The sequence below is a fragment of the Sarcophilus harrisii genome, chromosome 2, assembly GCF_902635505.1.
Source record: "Sarcophilus harrisii chromosome 2, mSarHar1.11, whole genome shotgun sequence".
NCBI lineage: Eukaryota > Metazoa > Chordata > Mammalia > Dasyuromorphia > Dasyuridae > Sarcophilus > Sarcophilus harrisii.
In genome coordinates, this window is record NC_045427.1 from 47,909,717 (window position 1) to 47,928,238 (window position 18,522).

The 18,522-nt window shown below is 48.4% G+C and overlaps 1 protein-coding gene across 2 annotated transcripts in view; it reads right to left on the reverse strand.

The window, feature by feature from the left end:
• Positions 1 to 3,748: 3,748 nt before the first annotated feature.
• The window catches only part of ZNF469 (zinc finger protein 469), a 216,503-nt gene continuing 201,729 nt past the window's right edge, over positions 3,749 to 18,522 (reverse strand). For both annotated transcript variants that reach the window (XM_031950160.1, XM_031950159.1), the window contains one exon: positions 3,749 to 18,502. In XM_031950160.1, coding sequence (XP_031806020.1) covers positions 5,451 to 18,287 — 12,837 coding nt within the window. In that variant the 5' untranslated portion in view covers positions 18,288 to 18,502 and the 3' untranslated portion in view covers positions 3,749 to 5,450. The remainder of the gene's footprint in view (positions 18,503 to 18,522) is intronic.

The window sequence follows — 18,522 nt, forward strand, 5'->3', positions numbered from 1 at the left end:
TTGTGTTCCGTTCCTTTGTGGACTTTCTAGGTGACAATCTGAGAAGAAGGGGGCTAAGAACCCTTGCTCTGCTAGATGGGGGGTTGGCAGTGCCAAGTTATAATACCTGTTCCCTACACACTGCCAACCAGAGAGAGATTAATTGCAGCTAATAAGCTCTTTCAAAATGCAAAGTCCTTAGGGAGGGATAAGTCTTTGGGCTACTTATGAATATGAAATGCCTAATGAGATAATCAGATTGATTTTTTTTAGCTGTGGAAATGGAAGGTTTGGGTGGAGGGAGGAGAGAGGAGAAATATTGGGATGTGGGTGAAGGCAGGCCTGGATAGGGTGCTTCAATAGGGAGCTTTGTATATAGGGCAGATGGATGCTGAGACCTGAGCAGGGGAGAGGGCCCAGAAAGGGAGGTGAATGGGAAGGAAAGAAGCCTGGCTGGGTACAGTGGAAAGAGGGTCCAGTTTGAAGCCCGAGAGAACTCACTTCATATCCTTGACTTGATGAAGGACTCTGACTGGTTGTATGATCATGGACAAATAATTTCACTTCTTCATTTTCCTCATGTATGGAATGAGGGGGTGAACTTGATGGCCTTAGGGTCCTTTCAGGCTCTAAATCTGTGAGCCAAAGATCTTTAAAATGAGGGGATTGGAGAAGCTAGATGGTGCAGTGGATAGAGCATCAGCCCTGAAATCAGGAGGACCTGAGTTCAAATCTGCCCTCAGACGCTTAACACTTCCTAGCTGTGTGACCCTGGGCAGGTCACTTAATCCCAACTGCCTCAGCAAAGAAAAAAGAAAAAAAAGAAATTAAAATGAGGGGATTTAACTCCATAACCTCCAAAATCTTTTCTAGCTTTAAATCTAGGATTCTATAATATTGTTCATTTCAGCTAAGCTGTGAATGACTGATAATGGCTTCATAAGTATTTTTAGGAAAGGAAAGTCCAATGTATTAGCCACAAGGCTTGAGGAATTGTGGGGATTTTCAGATAGCTTAAATAAAGGAAAGAGGTTTAGTCACAAGGACATTGGTAGAATCATAGAATGTTAGAACCAGCAGGGACCTTAGACTATTCTCATTTGATGAATGAGGAAATTGAGGTCCAGGTGATTTTGTAAACATGAAACACTGGCTTTTTACATCTTATCTTGTGAGATACCTAACTCTATGATTGGGGTCACTGGGGGAAAGTCGGATATTTCCTGCTTTTTCTTTTCCTCCAAAGCACTAGCTTTGGTGGGAACAACCAGCCTGCTACTTTCCTATCTCATTTGCCTGGTTCCTGGAGCCATAACCCTTCAGATAAGTTTGTTGCCACTGGCCACTACTACTCTTCTGATTCCATCTTCACATCCTCAAAATAGTATGTGACTTTGGGCAATCAACCTCTCAGCCTTAATTTTCTTATCTGTAAAATGGAATAATAATACTTATCTCACAAGTTTGATGTGAAGATTAAACACGAAAATATATATCAAGTGCTTTGAAATTCTATTGTTGTTATTTTTTGCATAGATTTCTCAGGCTTTCACTCTACCTCATGTGATGACAGGGACTTAGAGGATTTGTTACTTTTTTCGGTAGTTCCCTAGGGTCTAACATAAAACTGTAGAAAAATGAACCTAATAAATGTTTGTTAAAATTGAATTTCATTTCTCTTCTTAGGCAGAAATGGGCCCCACAAAGGTAAGAGGTTTTGTACTCAAAGCGGGAGCAACTCAGTCTTTGGCTTCTGTTCACAGTAGAAGCCCTAATTGAGTGATGCAAGCAGTACCATCACTTCTCCCTTTTCAGAGGTTCTCCAAAGCACATTTTACCTGTCCCTGCCACTAGAACTTTGTGAATGGAGCCAGGTGGGATGCAGAGAAAGGTATGTAGCATGTGAAGTGCTATTTAAAAGTCAGGACTGAGGGGGACTGTGTATGTCCGGGGCTTGGGATGAGACAATGCTCCCTTGTGGGAAATGTACCTTTGTTCCAATGTGGACCAGAGTAAAGTGGCTTAGACCTGGAGATTATACTGGAATTTGGTCTGAGTTGGCCCAGTCTACTTGTTTATGGGTTGAGAGATTGGAAGTGTGCCAATTTATATTGATAATAATGGCATATGTTTGTGTGGTACCTGGGTTCTATGCCCCTGCAGTCTGTCCCACGGCTATACCCTAAGGATTCCTGGACCTACCTGCCCTACTCATGGACTTTAAGTCTTGTCTGCTCCAAGTACGGTACATGATCTTTGAGAGCAGCACTTGTTCCACTTTTTCTACTTGTTTCCCCAGGGCTCAGCACATAAAAAGTGCTCCAAATAGGATTTGTAATTGGAGAGAATACAATTATAGTATTACATAGGAAACTAGTTATATTGAAAGTTATAAAAACAATCATTAAAATAACTTCATGGATCTCAGTTTAAGACCCCCTGCTATAAGCAAAGGGCTTTCATTTAGACACGGGCCTAGAATCACCCAATTGCTTCTTAAGTTACCTGGTGGGAGCTGATGGGTCTCCTCCTTGGATCACTCTCCTGGATCTGGAGCAGATCATTTCATTGTGATTACCATCTCCCTTCCCACAATAATAATCCCCATCCTCATCCAGGAGAGAGAGTAGAAAAACCAAGAGGAGACTGCAGCTCATTTTGTTTGTTACTTAGCAGCTCTGCTAAAGTTGCTCTTACTCATAGGCAGATACTACATGGGGACCCCCCATAAGGAAGTTGCTCCTTTGGTTTTAGGGATAGGAACTCACCCGTCAAAGATATCTTTTCTTAACAGCCATTTTAACTCTCCAATTTCTATATTGAAATCCTTACTAATAGGACTCACAACCTTTCCATCATGGCATTGAGACTCTACCAGGGGTCCTCAAACTTTTTAAATAGGAGGCCAGTTCACTGTCTCTCAGACTGTTGGAGGGCCGGACTATAGTAAAAACAAAAACTTTGTTTTGTGGGCTGTTAAATAAAGAAACTTCATAGCCATGGGTGAGGGGGATAATTGTCCTCAGCTGCCGCATCTGGCCTGTGGCCCTAATTTGAGGACCCCTAGATGTCTAGAAGGTTCCTGTTAAGATGCATATTTATCTGGAATGACATATTGGTCCATTATCAACTATTAAGATCGGTGTGGACATTTAGGTGTTATCCGGAAAAACAGGTATTCTAGTGCAGAGAGAAGTAGACTATAGGTGGGGAAGTTTTGATTCTATAAAATATTAATTGAATATTTGGTGGAAGAGTTTGTGTTTGTTGAAGTGAAATACCATGTTGAGAGGGGGAAAGAATTTGATTTTGGCATTGGGGAATTTTTCAGGGAGGGTTTCCAGACTGGGAGAGTAAAACTAGAAAATTGTGGGTACTAATGGCTTGGTGGGGGGTGGAGGTAGGGATGGGCAGAAAAAGAATGCCAGACAAAAACTTTGTTTAGTTCTCAGTTTTGCCATGGGCCATCCCTGGGCTTGAAGCAAAAGAGGAAGTTGCAATTATTGGCCACGGTGAATTCTGGGCTGATAAGGTGTGAATGTCACTCATGAGTATTCTTAAGCCACTGACAACCCACAGCTTCAGCTTTTCCTCATTGTGGCTGTCATGTAAGTATTGGTGCTACCGCTTGGGCAAGATGGCTCCTAGGGTCTGGCAGGAGAGTAGTTTAAAAAGAGGGACCTCGCTAGATTCTTTATAAAAAGATGAGATATTTAGTTTTCCACCAGTCTTTTAAAATGTCTCTGTAGAGAACAATTTCTTTGACTATTCTGGAGAATTAATGGAGGGAGGATGAGGAATAATGACAAGAGTGGCTCAAAACAAATTAAGCAAATGGGGGAATTTTGATGAAAATATTGGCATGTAGTTGCAGGATGAGAGCTGTAGATCTTGTGTTTTGGGGGTGTGTGTGGGTGTTTTCCAGGACAACTTCCTAGTTCCATCTCATACTTTATTTAACAATATTAAACAGGCACTTTTGATAGCACACATACAACATCATAAAAGGCAACTTTTGCTCAGTTTGCTCTCTTTGACAAAATATCAAAATAAAAACTTTTGACATAGACATTGCACCCAAGGTAAAATTTTTTTTAATACATTACAATGAATCTTAAAGATACACATGAACAGAATAAAGCTTCTTTTTTTCCTTCTCTTTTTAAATCTTTAAAAAGGCCAGGTGCCAACTACTCTGTATTGTGTCAGTGCATAAATACACCTCCTTGATCTGGGAGCTCAGGAAAAGCAGTCCTAGGTCATTTCTTTCATAGGCTGCTTTTCACCTGAGTTTTTCTTTCAAACTGCAGAGCCTGGGTGTACCCTCTGCGAAATATGACAGAACCTTAAGTGAGCGTGATGTGGTGGAGGGACCAGTACAATGGGACATCATCTAGGATTTCATCAGTCTCTCTCATTTCCCTTCAGTACAGGCTCAAATTGTGTCCCACTGGTCACTCTTGGACCTCATCTCCTCTCCACCAATTTCTTTTTCTTTTAAATCAAGGAAGTCTGTATTCACATTTAAAAAATGAAAATAGTACCGGGTACTGCATAGTCAGAAAGCTGATGCTTAGAGCGGCTTACTCTATACAGTGAGAGGTTCAAACTGGTGCTTTCGGGGACTGTGGAGACAACACCAGTCAGTGGTGGCAAGTGAGCCCAGTTCCCTCCATTTTCCAAATGGAAAAAAAGTTCGTCACAAATTTCAAGGTGCGGTTTTAGTCAACTGGCATTTCCCATCCATCCATTGGCAGCATTTACAGTGGTCAAATAATGGTACCGCTGTCTGAAATGAGAGGGCTCACACAATGTCAAGGCTAGAATGGGATAACTTTGCTATGCAGGGAAGGAGTCCCTTGGGAATGACTGTTTTAAACAGAAAGCTGTGCACCCTCCCTCCAATTTCATTTACAGGGCCGGGTGTTGTAATTTTAATAACAACAACAATAACAACAATAATAAAAATGTACTGCTTTGTCAGTTTCTAATTAAACGAATTGTACAGGATAATTTGTGCAAAATCGTTGAACGTTTGCTTTCTACAGTGTACTGCACCTTATGAATAAGACGCACATGGAATGAAGTTCATCTCTTCAAGTACTTTGTATAAAGATAACACAGACACAGTCTCCAAGGGAGCCGAGATCGGCCTGTACCCTTGTAACCTCAGCACTTCTGCAAGAAAGGAATTGCTCTTGACAATTCAGGCTGCCCAAAGCGATTACAATTTTAGTTCATGGAAATCATTGGAGACATCAAAGTCCCAGCATTTGCATGATAAATCAGGTGAATTAAAAAAAAAGATTAGTAGACACAAAGCATACTATTTCACAGAGATAGCAGTGCAAGTTCATTTAAGCTAGACAGAGAAACCATGCTACACAAATGAATGTAATGCTTTGATCATTTTTTTCCCCTCACCAACCCTGCGATGGCAGCTGAGGATCAGTACAAGTCACTTTCATAAATTACTCAGAAGTATCTCTTCTTAAAGGAATTTTAAAGCTAGTTAATTTTTGGCCAAACAGTTGGCTTAGGAGATTGTTCTGGGATTCAACTGTCCTATACTTATGAGTTTCAGCAGGTTTAGCACCTTGGACAGTTCTACTTCTCTTGAGAGTGTTATGGAGGGTTGAGGGAGTTCCTCTGGGTACCACCTCCCGGAAAGATTTCCCCAAGATCCCTTTTTTGCATTTGGCATTCCTTCTATGGTGGTGAGTTTCTACCTTCTTTTGATTGTAAGGGTCAGGAACGGTTTTCTTGAGCTGGCTGCTTGTCCCCGAAGGTTGGGATTTGGAGACTCGGTTGTCCTGAGTCCCACGCCTCCTGGAGGATGCTATGGAGCCATTATTACTTGTCCACTCTGCTTTTTTCAAGTCCCTTGGGCCTTCGTCCCTACCCACCTCTGGAGTTTTCTTCTTCCCATCACCCTTGATATTCTCTCTGGAGCCCAAGCTCCCTTTGTGTCCCAAGCTCCTATGTTCTTTTTGTCTCTTGGAGGAGCCTTTGGCGGAGATGCTCAAAGTTGGCTTGTCAGGTGATATGCCAAGATCTTTGTGGTCTGGCTTAGTTGAGATCGCTGCTGTCTCACTTTTGAGTTGGGCACCGGTGGGTTTTGTTTGACTACCACCTCCTTCTTTGACACTGCTCCCAATGCTGTCCTTAGAACGAGGACTCTGGTTGGGCTTGGTTTTCAGGGTGGGGGGCCTTGGTACATCCTCATTAACGGGTGTACTGGAGGTTGCCTCTCTGGGGACATGATTCAATGTTGTTTTCTGTTGGGGGGCTGAGTCCTTGGCGACTTTATTTAGAATCGGTGATGCCGTTCGATCCTTGAGGGGCTGGGCAGGATGGGGAACCTTTGTAGAACTAAGTTTGGAGGAACTCTCCTTCTGGGACATTGTGGTTCCATTGAGGCCATTGCTTGAGATCTTCTGCAGTTCTTTGGGCCATGGAGCCTCTGTCTTGTTGCTGTGTGATGTGGCGGTTTTCTTCTCTGTCCTGACCAAAGGGGTCTCAGTTGGGGAACTGGGACGGTCAGATGTCTCTTTATCAGCATTCACTGCTGGTTTATCTTGAGTATTTGTGCGTCTGCTTTGCACTGGAGCCAGATGAAATGCTAGATTTTCACCAACTTCTTCAGTCTTTTCAATTGCAAGTATAGGTAGGTCTTGTTCCAGCTTGATTGCTTCTAGAAGAGGAGCGGGGCTTGGAGAGAGATCATCTTTTGGCTCTTGTACACAAAGCAGTGCCATACTCTCCTTGCATTCTTCTGGGGTGTCTGAGAGAGGGGAGAGGCATGGTGGAGGTAACTGCAAGAGCTCAAGGGGACAGCCTTCCATTGTGTCCAGGTGGTCAGAGAAGCAGCCCATCAGGTCCTTGGGTTTTTCTTCATCGGACAGTTTTGCCGGGGAGCCGGGTGCTCCTTCTAGGAAGGACTTGTGTAGGGTCGGGGGAGACTTGTTGCCCAATGCAGGCTTACCGTCCACACAGTGATCTAGTGGGACTGGAATCCCCTCTGCCTCTGGCCCCAGGAGGTTGCTGGGAACTGCCACCTTCCTCTTTTTGTTTGGGGGCACACTTTCCTGGGAACTGACTTCCTTTTTCTTCTTCTCCTTTCCCTCTCTAGCCCCAGCCCCGGGTCTTGTCACGCCCCTGAATTTGAAAGTCCGGTTGCCTTCGGCGAGGTGCTTCTCCATGTGTCGCTCGTACTGCTCCTTCTTGGAGAAGGTGTAATTGCACGTGCTGCAGATGAAGGACTTTTTGATGACGTGCATGACGTCGGCACAGAGCTCACACGCGTACAGTGTGGTGTGCTTGATTTCCGGCTTCTCCTTCACACCGTGCTCCTGACTCAGGTGGCTCCGGAGCTCTCGGGTCTCCTTGTAGAACTTGGGACACCGGGTGCACATGTAGATTTTCTCAAGGCTGTGCACTACCAGGTGGCGCTGGAGCTTGAAGGGCTTGGGGAACTGCTTTCCACAGTGGTGGCAATCCCTGGAAGGATCTTTGCACTGCGGGTGCATGGGGACCACTTTGGAAGGGAGCTCGCCAGTAGGTCCGGGATCAGGAGAGCCTACTTTGGAAGAGCTGGATAAGGCGGTGGCTGCGGCAGAGAAGCTGCTGTTGGCAGCAGTGTTGGTCTGAGCCAAGGGCTTGTTCTTGCCGCTGCCTTCAGCAATGTCCGGACTTCCTTTGGGTTCTTGAACTTTGGGGTCTTTGCTCTTACTAGCGGAGTGCTTGCCCCGGGAGGGCTTGGGCTTCCGATTCATGATGGTGTTCAGAAACTGAGTGACTGCACTGTCCTCTCCAAAGCAGGGGGGCAACCCCGTCATGCACTTCTGAACCTGACCTTTGCGGGCAAACTTGGCGGCATGCTCCCGGAGGTGTTCGTTGTACATCCAGACGTCCGAGATCTCCTTCAGGCACATGCCGCAGGCCCAAAGGCCTACCTTGTTTTTTGCATGCTTCCCTTTTAAATGCTCCTTCAGCTGCTCCCTGGAACTGAACTTCCGCTGGACGCACATATAGCACGTTGGCGGAGGAGATGGGTTGTGAGTGAGCTTGTGAAAGTCCAGCTCTCCCAGCGTGAGAAACCACTGGAAGCACACTTTGCACTTGTAGTGCTTTTCCCGGGTCTTGATGGTCAGGTCGCTGCGACTCCTGCCCCTTTTCCCTTCCTCTTCTTTTGCTTTGTTAGGTTGCATGTGTTCATTCGCCTTCTTGAAACTTAAAGTGCTTGGGTCGGACTGGCCTGAACAGTCTCCGCAGGTACTGAAGAAATGCATGTCTCTCATCTCAAACTTGGTGTTCAGCAGCTCGATGTCGATGGGATGAAGATCCGGGGAGCTGGGGTTCCTCTGGAGATGGCCGGTGTAGGTCTCTACCTCCAGCTCTGGGGGCTCCGGGCTCACTTCTCCCAGAGAATACTCGGTTTTAGCTTCCAAAGACGACTTGAAAGGCATCTCGTTACAGGGATCCAGGACTTCCAGGTCATTCCAAACAGCCGGCGATATGTGTAGGCTGGGGATGGCCTCCAGCCTGTTGTTTGGGCAGAGATAGGTCAGCATTTCGTCATCATCCAGATTGAGGCCCATTTTGTGGTCCCCGTCTGTTTCACTGTCCACCTTATGAGTCCCTAAGCCGGGACTCAGAGACCAGGCATCATTCCCCTGGCACATGTCCAGGGAAAAGGCATCGTGGAAAGACATGGACTCATAACTGCAGGGGTCCTCCTGGGTGACGCAGAAAGAGTCGGTATCACTGAGATCTGACGGTAGGCGGATGGAGAACATCTCTGTGGACCCCACCACCTGGCTTCTGGTCTCTATAACTGGTTTGGGTTTCTTGGGCCCTTTCCCATAAACACGGGTGCACTTCCTCCGGGAGAAGTGATCGTCCCTTGGGAAGAGGAGGGAAAATGTTGCATCATCATCAAATAAGTGCTGGAGGTCCACTTTGGTCTCATCTTTGGCAAAGGACTCTTTGCCCTGCTCCCCCTCCCGCTGGGCTTCTGAATCCATCACAGCATCCTCTGAGAAGACCGGGGGTAGACCGGCGATTGACATGGTCTTTCTTTTTTCCAGATCTGAAGGTGCTAAGGGCACATCTGGCTCAGCAGGACTTAAGGGTTCCCGTTTCAAGGGCAAATCACACTTTCCCAATGGGCTGTCTCCTAATTTCCTTCTTTCCATGACATATTCCTCTACATTTGTACCATGAGTATCTTCATGCATCTCATTGTAAACGCCACACAGCCCTTCCTCTTCGGGCCTCAGGAAATTGTTTTCCCAGGATTCCTCTGAAATCTGGACATGATCTCTTGTAGACAGGCTCTCCATCCTCCCTTGACCACCTATCAAATCACTGATGGTCTTCTGGCCAAGTGTCTCTTCTGTAAATAGTATCTGATTTCCCATTTCAGCCACATCCTCAAAAGTCTCTTGGACTGGTTTGGTGCAGAGAGATGAATAAGACCAGTCCTTTTCCGATGGTGAGAGGGAACTATTTGGCTGCCCAGGATAACTGGCAATGGTAGATGATGAACTTGAGTCAGGTCTAGCTAAACTCACATCCGGAGCAACTTCTGGGATACTCTTCTCCAAGTCAGAATCCTCAAAGCATCCCTTTTTCCTTGGGAATCTTTTCACTTGCTTTTTTCTCACTCCTTGAATTAATTTCCCTTCCGAATCGCTGCTTAAGTCTGCAGGTTCTTTGCTTTGGCGCTTCCTACCTTTTCGCCTCCTGTCTAATTTTTTAGGACTGGGCTTCCTTCTGTGTGATCTGTCTGATTTCCCAGACTCCAGGTCCTGAGGTTGTATCTTTGTTTTGTCATCCACCAAGTCCGAGTGCAGGAGTTTTGGGGTCACTGGAGGAGCTGCAACCCTGAGGCTACTTAGCTCTGGACTGACCTCCTGGTGTTCTTGGGTGTTGGGCTCCTCCTCCAGAGGTGGTCCAGGAGTAGGGCTGCTGTTGATTAGGGAATCACATGCCTTCTCTTTCACTGTTATGGCCCTTAGGTTTTTCTTTGAGTGTCTTGATATTTTTGGTCCTTTTTCCAAAGGAGCAGAGCTCGATCTGGTTGTTTTATTTGGCAGCGAGGGGCCATCGTTCTTTATCCGATGTTTCACAGCTTTGTGTCTCATCAAGCCGGGTTTCGATTTGAAGGACAAGGAGCAGATATCGCATGTGACTTGTAGCTCATTTGACTGGGGGGGATTTCTTTTCCATTGGCCATTCCTCAAAGGTGGTGGCTTCTTTTTAAATCTACTCTTTTCTGGGACGGGATCCAGGTAGTTTTGCACATCACCGATGAAAGATTCTGGCGGCTCATTTCCTTGGCTTTTAGAAGGACCGATACTTAAACTGTCCTTTCTTGGGTCTATACTTGGAGAAGCAGAATTGAAGGAGCTCACTGCTGTTGCTGCCAAAAGGTGGGCATCCTCTGGATCCCCAATGTTGGTTTCAGGCATCTTTGTAAGTTTAGGGTCCATAGTTACAGAGTACAACTTCTTTCCATTGTTTTTAGCTTCTTTTTCTTGTTGAGAAATGGGCTCTTGCTCTACTTTAGTTTCCTCACTAAACAGAGAGTGCCTGAGACCCTCTGGGTAAACTTCAATTTCCCCTTTGGAGTGGATATTGAGAGTCACATCGGAGAGGGACTTTGATTGGTTTTCCTTATGGTGGGGGCATTCCAACTCTATGCAGGTGCATTTCAAGGATGTTCTTCTGACATCATCCTGGCCCAAGTGGGAAATGTAGGAAATGGTGGAGTCATGTATTGGTGCTTTTGGGGAGACATCTTCTGCCAGGGGAGAGGAAATAGCATGACTGGGGTCAAAGGGATTAGGAGAGGTCCTCGGTTTCTCTTCTCCAACCTCCACTTGGTTATTTAAAATGTCTTCCTCTGTACAGCATTTGCCATTGTCATCTGCAACTTGTGGAAGGGAGAGCCTGATGATCTGATCCTGAAATAGTGACTGAGTTAAATGAATATTTTCACTGGTATTCTTTTCTATTGGGCTCTGTGCAGGGTCACATTTTAGACTTTTCTCAGGATCATAGATGGTTTTCTCCAAAGACCAAATTGATTGAGAGGTTGATTTCCTCTCTGGATCGTGTAGTAGGACACCATAGTCATCTTTTTCAGCTTGAGGATCCACCGTAGTCAAGAGGTCTTCAGCTCCATTACTCTGCACACATTCCTGGTCAGAAACTGTTGCCTGCAAAGAAAGACCGAAGGCTGAGTCTTCCCCTGAGAGAGGGGACTGAAGGTGCTTCTTTGGAGAGACACTGGCTTCTTCTGAAAATGATCCTGAAATTGTTTGGTTTTTCCAGTGGTCCTTCTCCAAGAGGTGCTTGGAGCTTGGGGAATAAGCAGGCAGTACTGTTAGCCCATCAAGTAATTTCTCAGGGGTCCTTTTGCTTTTCTTAGCAGAGGGTAAGTGCTTCTCCTCCTTCCCCAGAGCACTACCTTTGCCCTGTATTTCTGTGATTGGATCACCCAGTTCCTCTTTCTCAAGAGAGACAGGGCTTAATGAGAATTTTTGGTGCTTTTTCAATGTCCAGGTTGCAATGCTGTGCTCTTGTTCTAGGTCTCTGTTGGGTTGATCTTCCCTTTTTGTCAGTTTGGCCACTGGGAAGTTAGATGTGTCACTGAATGGGATGGAATTGGTGTTTTGTGAGACACCATCTGAGCAGATGTGAAGATCATCTGATTCTGGACTCTGATGTAGCTCGGGACTCCCCACTATGGATTGCTTTAAAGGGAATGATTCTGTTTCACTGAGTAAATCCAGATCGTCACCTGTCTCTGCAAACAGCTGAATTCCTATTGTGGGGGTTAGAGGTGCCATCTGCCCATCTTCCATGATTCCATCATCATTGCTGCAGTTACAATCCATGTGCCCATCTTCCTGACTCTCCTCTTTCAGATCAGGAGAGCTGGTGCTTGGGAGTTGGAGACTGGCAGAGAGTAGCTCTGTGAGGCAAGAGGGCATTTTTTCTTCCTCATTATTTTGAACTGTCCTGGCCACAAAGAGCTGGAGCTCTTGTAGGGGATTTGCTATTGAACTCTGGGATACTGGTTCTATTTCATCACCACAAGCTGGATCTTTGGCCAAACTCAGCACCTCAAATAATGAAGCTTTTGGGTTGCCAGCCTTCTCACAGATTGACATCGGTGAATAGGAGATTTCCTTGTTCCCCTCCAATACAGGATCCTCTTCACTGGGCTGGGAGCTGACTGTGCTCTTAGGAGTTTCTGCCCTATTTGCTTTCTTTAAAGCATTTTCCTCTGAGGTGATGAAATTTCTGGCATCCAAAGATGAAGGGGTCTCCAGAACTGGAACTCTATCGTCCTGAAAAACCATTTCAGATTTCAAAAAGGTTACCGGATTGTCAAATGCTTCTAGTTCAGGTGGCTCACTGAGTGTCTGAGACATCTCATGGGGTTCTGGAAACATGTCTTCTCTAGTTTTTCCTGGGAGAAGTTGCAGAGGATCCTGTTTAGTTATTTTGCTAGCTTCCTTATTTTCAGAACTCATAGATTCTCTGATGGGGCTGCTCTTTGTCAAGCTTTCTGCAGAGGCTAAAGGCTCTGGGTTTTCAGACACATCAGAAAAGGAGGGATCAGCACTAATGAGGGATTCATTTTCGATCTCAGAGCAGCTGGTCTGCTTTGAAATATCAGTTTCCTGGAGCTCGAGCTGAAACTGGTCACAAGTCAAGGGGGAACCAAAAGGATCTAAAGTGACCGTATCTTCATGTGCACTCGGGGACATGCTTGTTGTCAGTGGGTCAAATGATAGTGCACATGGCCAGCTTTCTTGATGACTTCCATAGTCTCCATCCATACTGGCCACTTCTTTGTCCTCACCTGGATCTGTTCCACTGGGACTTTTGGGTGCTATGAGATTTGTGCCCTCAAGATGAGTGAGCTCATGGGTTAAGAACAAATGCTTCTCGTGTTCAGATTCTTGTCCTAGAGGCGAAGGTGAAAACTGTTTTGTTGTTTCAGGTGCATCCAAAGCAATAAAGTGCTCAGGAGAATGTAGGACGCCAGGCGCTGCATCATCAAGTTTGCTAGTTTGAAGTTCACTTTCCAGTTCTGTGACCAATCGCTTGATTTCCAGCTCATCCTCTGATATGTTATTCATAAAAGGTACACTATAGTCTTCTATCTTTCCTGGTAATGGGATTGGGCTATGAGTTACAGTTATTTCATCAGGAAATTTTTTATCTAATGATTTTTCCACTGAAAGGTCATGAAAATGGCCCATGTCATCCGACAGGACTGGCGATACTTCTTCCAGAGTCCAGTCCTTTTCATGGAGAAACGGTGGGTACTGTGGCTCAAGCTCAGTGGATTTGCTTGGGGAGGTGCTCTCGCAGGCAAAAGGAATATAGCTGACCTTGCTGGGGGAGATGCTGCCATAGAGAGGCGTGTCAAATCCGGCCACAGGCAGGCTACTGAATATAGATGATGAATCAAAGCTCAGCGGGGGAGAGACTTTGCCTGGTTCAGATTCTGTTGTGAAGGGTGGGATCTTGGAGGTCCCAGGATCAAAGGCATTTGAGCTGGAGTCATCCTGACCTAGGTACATGTTGTCTCCGTGGGATGACTCCAGAACTAAAGGTTTCGAATACAGGTCGCCATCGAAATGACCTGATAAATCCTTTTGCCCAGGGGATGTTTCATTAGTGGCACTCTCATAAGAATCGTGCCCTTTGCTAGAAAGCATAATCCCAATAGGATCTCCATCGTAACAGTCAGTGGGGATGGCAAAGTCTTTAGCGTCTGCACTGGAGTCATGGTTCTTTAAAAATTCCATGTTGGTGTCTGTGTAGCCGAGATCCAGAGAGTTTGAAACCTGTGGTGGATTAATTAATTCTCCAGTTTGGTACTTCAGAGGGTCCTCATCGAAAGGAGAAAATGGAGGCTCGATATTATGGGTGGTGTCTTGCAAAGCGGAGAGAGCTGGGCTTTCGGAGATTTCTGGAGGTACCATGTCAACGCGGGTTCCTCCCATCTTGGACTCGGAGGCTGCTTTTTCATCGCTGCCAATCTGACTGGACGTGGAGCTGATAATATCTTCACTCAGCATTGTTTTTTCTGCTGTCATAGCTCTTACATTTTCATTTATGTAACTGGTCGGTGAAAAATTGGACTTGCCACTTGGTAGGAGTTTGGCTGACAAGACTTTAGCCAAGCCGGCTCTTTTGCTCTTCTTGGGAAAATCTTCTAGTGCGGGGTAGTTTTCTGTTGGAGGGTCCCCATGGTTGGGAAGCTGTGGAAGTCCTGGGATGGGAAGAGGCAAAGCATGACCAGGGTCACTTGGGCTCCTTATCTCCTGGATGCTTTCCTTTTCATTGTCAGAATTTCCCTTCTCGGTGCTTTGGGACCGCTTTTCTATCTCGCTGGCTGGATTAGGGCTTTGATCATCAGCAGGGGAAGGTTGGCAAATATTCTCCGGGCTCAAGGACACAATCTCTTCCTTATTTGCTGCTTCATCACTTGGGTCCTCCTGGGAATCCTGATATCTTTTTCCTCCCCGTTTCTGGCCCGATTCCTTCTCTCCTTGATTTTGTCTTAAAAAGTTATGTCTGGGCTTGCCATTGATGCTGGGATTTTCCAGCTGTCTCTTCCTGGATGCCCCCAGGGAACATCCTCTTCCTTCCTCGTCCGAATCAGAGATATAATCGTATTCCCCAAACTGCCCGCTTTTGGCCACGGGGACGGGCTTGGGGGTCACCAGGGAGAACTGCATGATTCGGCTGTTCTTGACTTGTAGTTTATGTGGCTTATTCTTCTGTTGTACGATTTTATGAATAAGTTCTTTGCTCCAGGTACCATTGCGAGCCTTCCTCCTCTTCCCTTCCTTCTTGGAGAACCTGTGCCGCTTAGGACTCCTGGGCCCAGTTTGTGTGTTAGCTACTCCATCGGGGTCTGAATCAGGGCTGCTTCTTCGGGGTTGCTTTCTGAGTTCCCTCGAGCTGGACCTTTTTGCGGGGGTTGGGGTAGAGGCCGTTTTGCTGAACTTCTTCCTTGGCCTCCCTCGGCTTGCCTTCCCCACCTTGTTATTCCCTCCCGCCCCCAGGGGTTCACTGGGAGTCAGTTCTTTCCTGTACAGACTGACCCTCTTTCCCCTGCCCCGTTCCCTTGCTTTGCATGCCCGCTCTTTCTCAGGGGGCGGCTGCTCTGCAAGTCTGCTTTGGCTCCTGCGCCTGGTCAGGTAGCCTTCTTCACAGTGACTGGTGGTTGGGGGCGGAGGCTGTCCCCCATCCGGGGCCCCGTGTTTGTCCTTGCTTTCTGGTCCTGCTCCTTCCTTGGTCTTGTAGGACTGGCTGTTGCCCAGACCTTTGTTGGCTAAGAGTTCTTCATCAGTGAAAACGTCAATAAAGCTGCTATCAATCTCCGGATTGTCCGACTGATACTCGAGGCCATTCAGCGCCTCAGTGATCAGGCTATCCAACTTGGCGTCCTCTATCTCCAAGTCAGAAGCCATAAGAGGCAAGTTATTTGGAAAGAAGCTTCCCTTTAAAGGGTCCTCTTTGCTTTCTCCCTTACCCTCCCCATCTAAGATGAAGTCTGAGGACTTGTTGGGGTTGAGCAAATGTGAGTGGGGATCAGAAGGTCCCTTGGGACCCGTGAGTCCAGATCCAGGCTGGGGAGCTCGCAGAGAGTCCGGAGGGCGCTTTCGGCCCTCGGCCGGTCTCGGCCCATCTCGCATCTCGGCCAGGAACGCCGAGTGTAAACCGCAGTACTGCCGGTGTTCCAGGAAGGAGGCGAGGTTACTATAGTTCTGGTCACATTGCTTGCAGGTCAGCAGCACGTCCAGTTGGTCCAGGCTAGCGCTGCTGATTGAGTTGGCTAGGAAGTGGTGGGAAGAATAAGGGGGCAGCTCACCCCCTTCAAAGCCGTCCAGACCCCCTTTGCCAATATCAGCGACTGCTCTGGGAAACTGACTCTCCTGAAGGCATTTAAAGAGGTTCTCCTCCTTTGGTCCATCTGTGGGGAAATGAAAGGCCTTAATGGCCTCAGGTGGATAAGGAATGGCTAGGTCGCTCGATGTGTCTGCAGAGTGGAAAGTCTTGCTGTTCTCCTTTGGGTGAATGGGGGACTGGAAATAAGAGGAAGGGGCAAGTGGGACCGAGAGCTGGCTGTCTTCTGAGCTATGATTGACAGGACTGTTGGACAGGGGGGAGAGAGAAGAACAAGTGCTATTGCTTGTGGGATTGGGGAGAGGGGAGGGCAGAGGGGATTTGACTGGAGAAGTTGCTACTAATCCGGGGGAGGGCAGGACCAGCGAGAGTTTGGAAGCTCTCCTGGGTGAAGCCTGAGGCTGGCTTAGTCCAAAGAACAAGGGTTTGGTCCTGGTATCACAGGAAGGAGAGCTGGCTTCCTTCAGCCCTTCGTAGGCATACAGCCCCGCAGGACCCCCATTCAGCTGAATGGGTTCACTTCTCTGGGCTGGGATCTTTTCCCCGGCCCCTCGGATCTTCCCGGGATAGCCCGGAGGGCCGGACAGCTGGGCTGCTTTGGGCATCTTGCCCACTCCTTGCCATTCGGATGTGCCCGGAGGGAAGGGAAGCTTTGGGCTGTTCAACTGTCTGGAGGGTTCGATTCTGTTTGGAGTAGGGATGGCAGAGGTGAGATGAATCTGCTGCCATGGCACCCGGGTACCCTTCTGAACAGGGGGCCTCTGCTCAGGACCGGTCTGGCATTCAAAGGGGAACGAGTTCCCAACCCCGGGAGCAGCAGCAGCAGCAGCAGCGGTGGTAGAATAAAGTGCCGAATTCGAGTCTAGGGTAGTAAACGTCTTATTGCCTCCGTCCCATGGCTGGGCCACCTTGGGGTGGCCCTCGGTCACTGTGGAACTTTCCTTATCCAAGGGCATGGGTGCGGGGCTCATGCCGTTGGCCGGGGAACCTCCAAAGACTTTGTTGGGAAAGTGCACTTGGGGGAGCGCGTTCTGTGGTATGTTCCTTCTCAGAGCGCTGCTCGGCGCCGGCGTTCGTGGGCTGGGGACTCGGTGTTTGGCGGAGGACTGCCTCTTTGTGACGGCTTTGGGCGTGCTACCGTGTAAACTTGTCGAGAAAATGCCTTGGCCTTCCAAGAATGGAGTCGGGTTTTGGTCGTTAGCACCAGAGGAAGAGATAGCACCATTCGGGTCGGGGGGAGGGTCTCCGTGGCCCTTGTAGCAGGGCAGAGGCGACGGCAGCTGAGCCCCGTGGGCCTGTGGGTGCAGGAAGGGAGCCGCCTGCGAGGGGAGCGAATAGGCCTGGCCTTCTTGGGACAAACCGTCAAAGGAGCTCTTGGCCAGCAGGTCTTCCTGCCAGTCCCTGGGGGACGCGTGGAAGACGAAGCCCCCATGGTGAGCTGCCAGGGAAGCCCCCACATAGTCGTGGCTGGGGGCTTCGACGGGGAAGGGCTCGGACACTTGGAATGGGTATGGGAATGGCATGAAACAGTGGGCGCTGGACTTGCTGCCCTCGGGGAAGGGGCACGGCTTGGTGGGGGCCACGTCATAGTTAGCACCTGGGAAGCTCTTCTCCGGGGAAGGCCAGGAGTCGGCCCTGGCTACCTGGAACTCCAAGTAGTGTGGCGGCCTACCCAGGCTGGGGCTGTCCTGTGGAGGGCCCGCCGGCTGCGGGTCCTTCCTGCTGTGGTGTGGGTGGGTGGTGGTTGGGGCCTGTGAGGTATAGTTGGTGGAGGTAAGGCTGGAGGGAGCCTCCGGGAAGTACCTGCCGAAGCCGGCCTCTTCCTGCCGGAGCTCGGCCTCGCGCTCCGGGATGCTGGGGACGTTGAACCGGTAGCTTCCCGATGCGGGGCTCTTGCCGACCTCCAACTTTTTTGGCGGCGTCACTTTCTGTTGTGGGTAGGCAATGCCGATGGTGGGGTTGGCGCGGGAGTTGGCGATGGTGAGCCTGTAGAGCTGCTGATGGCCTCGCTCCCCCCTCGTGGACCGCCGGGTTTTGTCCCGGACCCTGCTCTTCCCCGTGGGAGACTGGAGCGTCCCCTTCCCGGCGCTCCACGGGCCGTCACTCAGCAGTTTGGGCCTGTTGTGAAGGGACTTGAAGTCGATCTTCCCGGCCTGCTGAGGCCTGATCACAGCCTCCCTTTGGCTGTGAGGCTCTTTGTCCTTGATGCTAAAGGGCGAGGTGGCCTTGGGCAGTCCGTCAGGCTGGGGATGGTCGAGTTCCCCTCCATCCAAACCCCCATGACATCCAAAGTCCTTCTCCTGCTCCTTGGAGCTGGGCTCAGGATCCTTGATGGAATAGACATGCTGCGTCTCTCCCTTCATGGTACTGGGGAAGGGCAGGGCTAGAAGGGAACGGCAGCCCTGGGATCCTCAGCAATGGACTCTCTCTCTCCAGGCATGGTCCCTCACTTTCAAGTATTTCAGAGGGGGCTCCAGAGCCAGAGGAACCGGGAGCCGACCCTGCTTACATCCTCACCGCTCCAGAAACGTGGGTTGGCAACTAGGACAAAGGCTGTTCTCATACTTCCAGACAGAGCCTGAAATGAGAGGATAGCAT